The sequence below is a fragment of the Cynocephalus volans genome, chromosome 2 (genome assembly GCF_027409185.1).
Source record: "Cynocephalus volans isolate mCynVol1 chromosome 2, mCynVol1.pri, whole genome shotgun sequence".
In the NCBI taxonomy this organism is placed as follows: domain Eukaryota; kingdom Metazoa; phylum Chordata; class Mammalia; order Dermoptera; family Cynocephalidae; genus Cynocephalus; species Cynocephalus volans.
Window position 1 is genome coordinate 28,932,956 of NC_084461.1, and position 12,567 is coordinate 28,945,522.

At 38.0% G+C, this 12,567-nt stretch overlaps 1 protein-coding gene across 2 annotated transcripts in view; it reads left to right on the forward strand.

Annotated features, from left to right (window-relative positions):
- The window catches only part of LOC134369516 (cadherin-6), a 55,609-nt gene extending 45,803 nt beyond the window's left edge, over positions 1-9,806 (forward strand). For both annotated transcript variants that reach the window (XM_063085983.1, XM_063085985.1), the window contains 5 exons: positions 349-485; positions 2,390-2,511; positions 3,574-3,691; positions 3,845-4,096; positions 9,316-9,806. In XM_063085983.1, the coding sequence (XP_062942053.1) occupies positions 349-485; positions 2,390-2,511; positions 3,574-3,691; positions 3,845-4,096; positions 9,316-9,806 (1,120 nt within the window). The remainder of the gene's footprint in view (positions 1-348; positions 486-2,389; positions 2,512-3,573; positions 3,692-3,844; positions 4,097-9,315) is intronic.
- The last annotated feature ends 2,761 nt before the right edge of the window (positions 9,807-12,567 follow it).

Sequence of the window (12,567 nt, forward strand, 5' to 3'; positions counted from 1 at the left end):
AATAGAAAAATAACCAATAGCTTACATATGCATACAGACATACACAAACACGCTAAAATTCTGAGGTTCTAAAAACTTGAGTTAAAAATGTAACAATTACCATATAAAGTTGATTCAAATACATATTAAGTCCTCAAAATTATGCAACTTGTCCAGTGAAATTACTAAGACCTCAATTGTAAAGAACTAGTTTCTCAAAATATTTTGCTGAACATTAAGTTATAGATATTCAAATATGCACTACAAGTTGGAAAAAAGATCATGTGACAGATATTCTGCGGATAGTTTTATGGTATGAGAATAGCAAATACAAACAAAGCCTTTCTAAGTGCTACTCTGCATTTTCAGGTATTCTGTCGATCGACACACAGATATGGACAGAATATTCAACATTGATTCTGGAAATGGTTCGATTTTTACATCGAAACTTCTTGACCGAGAAACACTGCTATGGCACAACATTACAGTGATAGCGACAGAAATTAGTAAGTCCAACCTAATGCGGCTGTGGTTCCTGGGTGCTGGAGTGAGTGTCCCAGCAAGGGCTCATGGAGCACAGCTGAAAATCGTCACCATGTATTGATGATCCCACTTGATACATATTGAGGGGAAAGCCCTGGAATGACTTACAGTCATGTTTCTTCTGGACATGTGCTGGTTCATTCATAACTGCATGAGGCACCGTGGAAGTTCTGCAGTTTGGAAAAGATAGAATGGGAATGAATGCATCTCACTGAATTGGTACTTGCTGGATTTGATTCCCAAAAGCTTATAAATTAAAACATTACAGAAATAACAGAAAAAAATGAACTCTCTGTTAGACATTGTGTGAGGGTGATGGGAAATAAGAGAGGCCAAGTACACTCTAAAATGTGGGCATTGTTTAGAAATCTTTTGGATATTCATTCTCTAGCTTTCTATAGAATTTCTATTTTAAAATCTTTTACAGAATTAAGGATACAAATTACCACTTTTCCATGGTATACCAAAGTGAGCAATACAAACCACCAAGTAATTACTAAAATGTTTAGAATGAATTTTATGGTAGTCCCCACGAAATGTAAAGCAAAGAAAAATAGTGCCAAAAGAATGCTTCAGATAAAATAATTATGCACAATGAAAATTAATGTGTATTGTAAACACAATGTGTAGACTGAAGTACATAAAAGAAAAATGATATTTAAAATAATATTTTAATGTGTAAAATAGGCTTTTCAATTAGAGTTTATTTATTAGGCTTTATTTTTAATTTTAAAAGTCCCAAACATTTTTATCTTAGCTGGGTATCTAGTGTGAAATATTCTGTATCAAATGGTTTATTACAGTCATATTCTTTGTCAACATAACTCATGAGATTTGAAGTGGCTAAAGGATATTGGGTGGAATAATAAATAACCAATATGAGCAAAATGAAGCATTACTTTTTGATAGTGATAAGAACACCTTATTAGAAATTTGTTAGGTAGGAATTTGCTCTTCAGAATTTATGCCAAGAGACTGATATGGATACCAATGACAGACCACCCTTAAAGCTGTAAAATTACAAAATTATTATTCATTGAAAAGGATCTTTTTTATAACATCATGAAATTTTATTTTTTACTCAAGTAGTCATTTTATAAGTATTTTAAGCTTTGTAGCTAAAAATTCTATTTTTCACATTTAACATTTCTAAGACACATTCTAGAGTATTCGTGATTAAGACCTTTTAAAAGTTTATATTCAGCAGCTCTAACTCTGGAAGAATGATGTGAATAAAATTTAAGATGCAAGGGATCTTAAGAATCTTATTGTCCAGACTTCTTAACTATCTTTGATGTAACAGAAACCAAGAGCTTGTATAAAACCAGTTCAGTACCACCCCAGGGCCTTTGCACATGCTGTTTCTTTTACCTGGAGAGCCCAAGATATTCACATAGCATTATGTCTAGCTCTCGTTTAGCATTCAAACTAAAAAAAAAAAAAAAAAAAAAAAAAAAAACTGAGATCCATAAAAATTCTTTGGTCTCATAGTGATTCATTTATTTCCCCTTTTTTTCCTCTTGTCCATATTTTTTCGATCTGCCTGCTTCTTTGGCTTCCCTGAAAATCTACCTCTAAAATGCCTTTCTTTATTTTGTGTTACCTTAGGGTTTATTATCCAGTTGTACTATATCAACACAAGTAGTTTTGTCCCCTAGGCATTTCTATCAGGTACATCCAACTCTAGAAGTAGCAAACAATCTAATTCTACTTTTTGTGACCACATTTGGTGTTTAGTGCCCTGTAGTACCCACAGCACCCTTACGGAATCTGTTTGTGAATGAGAATGAAAGAGTGAGTGAATATTGTCTAAAAGGGATTAACAATCAACATAAATGCCTGTTTCTTTCTTTTTGGTATGTGGCAGATAATCCAAAGCAAAGTAGCCGAGTACCTCTATATATTAAAGTTCTAGATGTTAATGACAACGCCCCAGAATTTGCTGAGTTCTATGAAACCTTTGTCTGTGAAAAAGCAAAGGCAGATCAGGTGAGTTTCATAAGAAAATACACTCAAATTGAAAATCAGATTAATCTGTATCTTCTAATAATTCAGATGATACACAGAGCTGAGGACTACTTGTAAATTATCTATGAAGTGAGTGCTAATGAAATTAACACTACAAATAAGAACCAGGACAAACGTTTAACTTGCATAAGAGAACAAACAGTTTCTAAGAACTGGAAGTTCATCAAAGACTCATGCTAATTCCAAATCAGTCTTAAGTTTTCATTAAAATAGATTAGTCACAGCTTTATCAGAAAAATCTTTATTGATGAGCAGATAGTTAAATTACCATATGTACTCGAAAGTAATAACTAGAACACATTTTACAATTGCCTATAATTCATGGTTTCGCTTATTTACATTGCCCATCTGTACAAGTAATACAAATTCATGAATGTTTTACTGTTTTACACATTTGTCCCCACGTGAAATAGGTCTTTGCTGCCAATGATATAAAAATTATGTTATACTTTGTCAAAATAGAAGTGCACTGTTAAAGTAGATGTGCAAGTGGGAAGCTGAAGTTACTGGGTTTATATACTCATTTTCTTTTAGTTTTTTGCAAGTTGATAGCTTGTTTATAAGTGACGATTGCATGTTTAAACAGAATGTCCACAGAGTGCTTCCATCTTGTTAAGTTGAAATGTTATCATAGATCATTGTGACAATTTATAGCCCTATATCACTCTAGGGCAGTGTTTCTCAGTTGGGGTTTATGCTCCCCAGGGGTATTTGGTAACATCTGGAGACAGTTTTGATTATCACAACTAGGAGGGTGCTACTGGAATCTAGTGAGTAGAGCCCAGGGTTTCTGCTAAATATTCTCCAGTGCACAGCACAGCCCCTGACAACAAAGATGATCACTTGCTCTATGGTTTTCTAACCTATCAGTTCTTTGAATAGAGCGGAATCACTGTAAGTTTTTTAAAGGCTACATTCTTTAATTAAAACTAAAAATCATTTAGTCAAACAATTTACTATAAAACTGTAAGAAACACTTTCGAGGTTCGAAACTTTATGACAGCTTTGTGGTTTCTATCTTAGTTGATTCAGACCCTACACGCTGTTGACAAGGACGACCCTTACAGTGGGCACCGATTCTCATTCTCTTTGGCCCCTGAAGCAGCCAGTGGCTCAAACTTCAGTATTCAAGACAACAAAGGTAAATGAGCTCAGGTTACCTTCTCTACATCTATATCTGTGCCTGTGTTTGCATACATATCTGTATCTGTATCTATGATCTATTCCCATTGTGACTGATCCATTACATGATGCAGTTTTCACATACATTCACCTCTCTGCTTTCCTGTTCCAGACAACACAGCGGGCATCTTAACTCGGAAAAATGGCTATAATAGACACGAGATGAGCACCTATCTCCTGCCTGTGGTCATTTCAGACAACGACTACCCAGTCCAAAGCAGCACTGGGACAGTGACTGTCCGGGTCTGTGCATGTGACCACCACGGGAACATGCAGTCCTGCCATGCGGAGGCCCTCATCCACCCCACGGGCCTGAGCACGGGGGCCCTGGTTGCCATCCTTCTGTGCATCATGATCCTACTAGGTAAACTGGTTCTCCCTGCATCCTATCTCCCCATGGTGAGGGGCACACACTGTTACTGTGACACTCTAGATTTATCCGCCTCCCCCATTAAGGCATACAGCCTGATCTAGGTGAGTAGAGTTATATGATGAGAATCTGTGTTGTTCGACAATGAAACTCGTTTTTGCTTAAAAATGGCTTTGGAGAATGAACAGATGTAGAACTTGCCCTTGTCTTTGCTTGCCCAGGGAATGATGCCTCCAAAAGTTCTCTTGTTTATGACTGGAAATGCATTTTGAGGGGATTTCAGGGCAATATAAAGATGCTCTTTTCATTTCATTTGTTGTTTAATATTTAACTTGGCAAAGATGGTTAAATTTTAAAGAGTAAAAGTCTCCCGGCATGGAGTATACAATGAAGCCCCTTTCTGCAAAGGTAGAATTTAAAGATCAGTGGGAAAGTGCAAAAAGGAGGGTGACGACTTCTCCTCTCATGCAGGAAAAACAAAAACTATGAAATTTTTTTAACCTAGCAAACTTATTTGGATGTACCCATTTAAATGACTACTTTCTCAGTATTGTCCTCTGATTGCCGCATACACAATGTCTGTTATTTCACCGACTCTCAATAACAAACAATTTCTGTGATTAAGGAAATAAATCTAGGTCCAAAAGAAATGAATGTAATAAAAGTGAAAATCAAAGTCTAACAATGATTCAAATGAAATTTTTACCCTCAACCAACTAATTAAGTCTACACTTTGAGCTCAAATGCCTCAACAGGCTCTTGACTGTGAACCAAGAAATCAAATGTTAGTTAATGCAGCCTTTTTGAAACAAAAGCGAGATTTGCAAAGCTTGCCTGTACAGTGAAACAATAAAAAGTAAGATGCTAGAGTGAACATAGACTACATAGGGGAGAAAACTATTTTTAAAGAAATGAAGACGGTGACTTTGAAAAGAGTAAAAGACTACATTTCTCCAAGAAGAGAATGCCTAGGGATCCCTGCTCAAAGCCTTTACATTCTGAATCCACTTGACTAATTATAACAGAAGCCTTGCAACTCAACTGCAAACTGTGATTCTCTTGGCCAGCTAAGACTTGGGGAAGTATTTTAAGATATGAGGATAAATAAAAAGTCACCGTGTGCAAAGACAAATCGGTGTTTCTAATGGTGTGAGTCTGTAAAAATTGTTTTGGAGGGGAATGATATGAGTGTTCTTTTTGATCCCAAGGGTTATTTTTAGGAGCCCTGGATTGGCAGGGCTGTATCCATGTAGTATTCCATGGACCCCTTCTGTGGTCTGTGGAAGGAGAGCCAACTCTCATCTGATGGAGGTGATTCTTCCTTTCCCACATCATCTACCCATTTTCTCTTCCCCCTTTTCTTCCTTCTAATCAACTCACTTTATCTTCCCTTTTTGTTTCCTTCCTCTAATGAATTTTCTGTCTCTTTATGATTCCTAATTGGCCTCAGTGCCTCCCAGAATTCTGTACCTAATGAAAAAGGAGAAAAATGGGACTTAGCCCTTATGAGGCCCACACCATAGGCTGGATGCTGTGCAAGATGCTTTACAAATGTTTTTCTCACTTAATCCTCAGAACACTATGGTGTATATTTGCCCCCAACTTAAATGTGAAAAATGAGGTTCCAAGACGGGAAGTCATGTAGCCAAGTCACACATCACATAGCAGTAGCACTAAGTTCCAAACCCAGGTCCTCCCCCATGAGGCTTGGTGCTTAAACTTTCCCTGTGAGTTTATGGAATGCAGGGCCATTTTCAGGCTGAAAGAGAGCCCCAACTTAAAATGGGATAATTAAAGAGAGTGAACATCAACCTGAAAGTTTGTAAGAGAAGAAAAGCCACACTGACTTAGGAGGAGATCTGGAGTCAATAACATGGCTCATATGGCCTCTGGTATTTTACAAAATGGAACAACATTGAAAGCAACTACTATATCTCATGTCTCTATTTGGGTTTAGAATTTGCAAAACTTTCACATTTATTAGCTCATTATTGACAACAACACTGGGCACCATGTCATTGCTTCTCTTTTACAAATAAGAAAGCAGGCTTAGAAAGGTCAAATCATTTAAGTTAACCTATTGTAAAAAAAAAATAAAGTTAGTCTAGTCAGGCCCCCCTGCCTCATACCTGGCTGTGTATGATTCAGCACATCTGTTGTGAACAAGTAACATAAGAGTAATGTTAGTGCGCATGTGTGCCTATGTACCCCTTGGCTTGCTGCCACTATTGTGTACTTTAATATATAAGACAGCGGCTTCAGACCACTGGCAGTGGAGCTCGCATCTGAAATAAAGCTTGTCAACTTTGCCAGCAGCTACCCAATTTTTCTTTCAATTACTTGACTCACAACCTACACAAACCAGGGTAGAGGGTTCTGTGATCCAACCTGACACCTAGATCTGCTGATCTCAATTGGCTAGCTACCTTCTTGTTTGATGATAGGATTTGAGCACAAATTTGCCCAAGTGCCCCCTCACCCTCTCAAAAAATCTCACTGCTGTCCTCTGGCCCCAAAAGGGTGGGGGGGAATTCCTGGTAAGGGAATTCCTACCCAAAAGGGTAGGCTCAATTCCTGGTAAGGGAACCTCATCGGTGTGTTACTTTCTTAGACTGTTTTTGTCCCATGTGATTAGAAATCACGTTTTCAGTTTATAAAAGTTAGCTTTGATTCTGTTCAGACATGTATTTGGCTAATAAGAAATGATATAGGCAGTTTTAACTGTAGAAGAAGTAAGCCAAGAATAAATGCCTTTATATGACTGAAAGTGCACTCTCGCTTCTAGAGAGCTGTACTTTCATATGCGTATAGGTCTAATATAAAAGATATATGTACCTTATGCTGGAGAAGAATTAAGAAGTGATAAATGCCTGCTGTCTTGCCTTAAATGACTGAACGAACCCATGTGCATTAGAGTTTAATTTTTTGAGAGACAGTTGGCTTGATTCTATTCTGTAATCCCAAAGGCCATCATCACTTGCAGCTCCCTGTTTTGCAAAACCGTGTCTTTCGTCGCACCAGAAACCAGCATAGAAAGCAGATCATGGGCATTCCTCTTCCCAAAGCCCTGCAGTTCCCCCCCGCACCCGAAATAAAGGTGAAAGGTAAAAGGCATACAGAAGCCTCCCAGGCCCCACAGGACATGGCCGTTCCTTACTTCTCGCCTTTCCCCAGCTCCCTCTGGTCCAGCCACAGGGCCTCTTGGCAGCTCCTCAAGCACTCCAGGCACACTCCCACTCTGGGACCCTTCCTCTAGCTCTTTCCTGTTTGCCAGACAGCTCCTTGGATAACTCCTCATGTCTTTGTTCAGATGATGCAACCGCTCCCCCAAAACATACACAAAACATATGTGCTGTATGTTCATATGAGGTCCTTGAACATATACAGAAGCATTCCCCATCCTATTCTGTTCTGCTCTTTTTCGTTTCTATTGCACTGATCACCCTATAATCATTTCCTTGCTTATCATACACATTGTTTATTTTCTGTCTCCATCCAACACCCCCCCCCCGCCCACTCACCCATTTACTCCAAGGGCAGGGCTCTTTACCAAACTTTTTCATTGATAGTGCCTAGTACCATACCTGGTACAGAGTAGCCATCCCATAAATATTTATTGAATGAACGAATGAATGAATACCATGAGAGGATGTGACACATGAGGCATCAGGATACTCTCAAGCAGCAAGAGAGAATGTGTACCATTACACAACCACACCCTTGGAAATGGCAAATTTGCATTTCCTTAGGAAAGAGAGTCCAAACATGCTTCAAAGCACGGCAATTAAGAATGCAGGCTTTTTAGTCTGACCAACCTGGCTTTGAGTTGCACGTACGTGTCACATCTCTAAACCTAAATTTCCTCTTATGTAAAATGGGGTTTTAGTGATGGCACCTACTTTCTAGGGCTATTAGGATAATTAAATGAGATTCAGTATGTTAAACATTTAGCACAGTGCTTGGCACATAGAAAGCTGTCAAGTGGTAACTAATTATTATTATTAATACTATTAATGTCTAAAATTTTAATACATGGACACATGGATGTACATATACCTATTATTATACATGTAAATATATGTATCCACTAAAAAAACATTATTCTGTAATTCTTATTGTAATAATCAACTTTCATGGCTCATAAAAATTGGGCCATGTAATGGAAGAGATGGGAAAGAGACATTACTGGTACTTCCTATAATAAACTCCCCTGGACAAACCCAGTTTAACAATGCTTCTTCTGCCCTGGATGGCTGTTTTCTCTCTATGCTTTTGCCATGTGTTTATGTTCCCACCCATACGTCCATTTGTAGATAGATGTGTCTCTCTACAGGTGTCAGCTGTGTTCTACCCAGCCAGCAGTGAAGAAAGATCAGGAGCTACTGAAACACAATCCCTACTTTGCCTCTCATTTGAGTTAGAAGGGAGAATCAAAAGAATGAACATTCTGGCTAACAAAACTTATAGAACATGAACCGTTGAAAAAGAAAAATAGTTCTCACTTAAATGTGTTTATTTTGTTCAGCTCAAACAGAAATAGTGTGGCATGTGTATTATTACCTGTCCCCTTCAAATTGGCCGATCTTGAGGTCCAAAATGGCTTTCTGAATTATCTCTGGGTCTCTCCAGGTATTATCTGTAATAATATTTCCTTATAGGTAGGAAAGGTATGCAAACCTTCACATCTCTACTTTGGGGTTTAAACTAATTTTACACTTTTCTCAGGAAAGAAAAAAGAAGACATTGTGCAAAAGTTATTTTAGATGTGGAGTTATGCAAACCCTTCAACACATCCCGAAGGTGCCAGCCTTGTCCTTAAAACCAGCTTCAGAGCATTTTAGGTGTTTCAGCATAATTCGCACTCTTTCTGCAGCACTTTTACGGTGGCTGAGGGTTTTTTTTTATAATTTTATTTTTTCCTTACCTTAAAACTAGTTTCCCATTTCAAAGCAAAAGGGAACTACTGACAAAATATGATGGTATTTTATCCTCGACTTAAATTGTAACCTGCTTTCAAATCGTTGCTCCGTCTTTGGGGGGACCCTGGTTTGATCATAGATGGAGGCAAGTGCATCCTTAAAGAAATAAAAGTTGAGTCTGCATTTTCTCGAGAACTTTGAAAACTTCGCGTTCGCGAACAGTGTTTCTTCCTGACATTAATTGGGTGGCAAATTAACTTTCCGTTCGTCTTCTGTTTTGTTTTCTGCTTCCAGTGACGGTGGTGTTGTTTGCAGCTCTGAGGCGGCAGCGAAAAAAAGAGCCTTTGATCATTTCCAAAGAGGACATCAGAGACAACATTGTCAGCTACAACGACGAGGGTGGCGGAGAGGAGGACACCCAGGCCTTTGATATCGGCACCCTGAGGAATCCCGAAGCCATGGAAGACAGCAAACTACGCAGGGACATTGTGCCCGAAGCCCTTTTTCTACCCCGACGGACTCCAGCAGCTCGCGACAACACCGATGTCAGAGATTTCATTAACCAAAGGTTAAAGGAAAATGACACAGACCCCACTGCCCCGCCCTACGACTCCTTGGCCACCTACGCCTACGAAGGCACTGGCTCGGTGGCCGATTCCCTGAGCTCGCTGGAGTCGGTGACCACGGATGGAGACCAAGACTATGACTACCTTAGTGACTGGGGACCTCGGTTCAAAAAGCTCGCAGACATGTACGGAGGGGTGGACAGTGACAAGGACTCCTAATCTGTTGCCTTTTTCACTTTCCAATACGACACCGCAGTATGTGAAGTGGCTGTTTCTTTCTATTTATCCACTGCTCCGTGAAGGGTTCTCTGTCCTGCTCATTCCAAAAGCCAATGGCTGCCATCCACGCGGATCAAATGTTAGAGACTTTTTTCTAGTACACTTTTATGAGCTTCTAAGAGGCAAATTTTTATTTTTTCGTGCATCCAGTTAACCAAGTCAGCCAATAGGCACGGCCTGGAGGAGAGGACAGAGAGCAGGATTTTCACTTTTCTCTTAGGGCAGGTTGGGGACATGTTCATTTCTTCTGTCCTGGTACCTTCCTACCCTCCGTTGACTCAGGTCAGCTGGCTGCTCTCACTGCCCATTTCACATGCTGATGGCATAAGGGATTGTGCTTTAATGACAGAAATAGAATTGTAGGAAGAGAAACGAGGGTGTATCTGCTCACAAGGAGATAAACTATATAGGGTGTGTTTTTCTGTCACAAAGAATTTAAAGTGACATTTATCCATCTTGTTTGTTTTCAAGAACTTTTTCTGCCACATTCAAAACATCAAATCCACCAACGTTTTCAGATTCTTGTTCCTCTTAAGGAATAGAAGCTAGTTAAAGGGTAACATTCAAAAAGAACAACAACAAAAAAAAAAAAAAAAAAACCTGAAGACTTCATTCTTTGCCACTAATTCATAATTTGTTATATATTAGACATGCAAAAGTTTGCTTTTGTACCATATAAAGGAAAAGGGAAAATAGCTAATAATGTTATCAGAGGAAATATTAAACACATTTTAAAGTTTGGGTCACCAAATATATCACAAATCACTTGAAATTCTGTCAACCATCATTAGGCTAATGACAAAAAGTCTAATTGTTGAAAAGTTTGTGTAAGAATTCTGAGACAAATTTTAACTCCTTGTCTGTAGTTGTCATCAGTATTATTCTACTATACTTGAAAGTAGCAGTGTGAAGTACAATAATCCATATTCTTCAGATACTTCTTATACAGTTCAGTTGAGCTAATAAAGTTAGATTAAATAAAACTTAAATCCCATTCTTGGAGTCCAGTGGAGAGGTGAAAGCCAGCCACACTTGAGCCTAATACCCTGCCCTTCACAACCAGAAACATCCATATATTTATGTAACGATAGATGTAGATGAACATTGAGGTCATAGTGAAAACCTACATATTCCATGTTTGAAAGATGCTTACAAAGGAGCAACTTGGATTCCCTTCAATAAGAGTGTTTAAGATTATAGTGAAAATGATAGATGATTTTCAAAAGGATTCATATTTTTTTGTTGTTTTTAACTTTTCTTCCAGGGCAGCCCTGCCAGCCTTGTCTTTGAACTAATGATAAAGTAATGGTCTCAAACTACTACAGAAGAGTAATGTAAAATTCATCCAATCTATTATTTCCCTAATTATGCAATTAGCATCATAGTCAGTTATTATCCAGAGTCCCCAGTTGAACTGAACTAATCCTTCTGGCAGGTTCAAATCATTTATTTCGTATGGCTGTTCTAATGACTTTTGTCATTAGAATCTTATATTATGCAGTCATCAGAAATTTCCAAAGTACTGTAATGAAAACATTCTTGTTTTGAAAACCTGAAAAACAGACTCTGTATATATATATAGTATACACTTAAGAATATGCTGACTTCACTTATTAGTCTTAGGGATTTATTTTTAATTAATGTTAATTTTCTACAGATAATCTTAGTGTCATTTCCATTTGGGCATAATGTCATATGATCACATATTTTGTTTGAAAACATACAGTTGCTTAGTTAATTTTTAAATAGTCATATTACCCAAGGAGTAAAGTTGGCACCTTCAAAACAAGAGAAATGGATATATTGGGTTACCCAATTAGAGTGAAAAAATTTTGCAACCGTATTATTCCTTCTGTTTCCTCAGTGGTTTCCTATTTTGTAATGTGCTGCCTTGTATACTAACAAGTATTTCCTGCTTCCAGGGTTTTTTGTTTTTGTTTTTGTTTTGTTTTGTTTTGTTTTTTCTAGTTCCTTACACACACACACACACACACACACACACACAGAGGAATGCAAACAAAATGCTATGAGAGGGCTTCACTGTAATGAATCAATAGGTATCACAGTCACAGGTTAATGCTGAAAAAGATAGCTTAGTAAATTAATAAGAACTAGTTATAGCAATAGAACAACACCTTAATCACATGATTTACTGTAAAATTAAAGAGCTCTCCATCCTATGTTCATGTCATGTAACAAATTGAATCAAGAAAGATAGTCCTGTAAAAAGTAAGGTATCATCAAAAGTCATCCTTTTGAACTTTTGGCATTAACTGGAATTTCTGAGGGTTGACACCAGCAATTTCCAATGTGTAAGGGTAAAGTTTACTTTCACCTAAGTGAAACTAAGTAGTCCTAAAGTGGAATACTTGAGATGTAATTGGAATGGTATTTTTATCCCACTCTGAAGATGATACAGTGTACCAAGAGCCAGTTAATATGACTAAATAATAAAATAACTGTTTAATCTCTGGCCACAAAAGCTGATGATAAGGTGAATCTATAGGAAATTGGATAATTTGAGACTGGAGCTGAATATTTAGTACCAGGGTCCTGTAAGTATCAAGCTGAAGTGACATTTTCCACTAATTAAGACTTTGACATCATGAAAATAATAAGAGCCTACATACATAGTTCCATCACGCTCCTGCTCTGCCTCGCTTCCTTCCCACCACGACATCAGGTCAAACACCCTGCCATG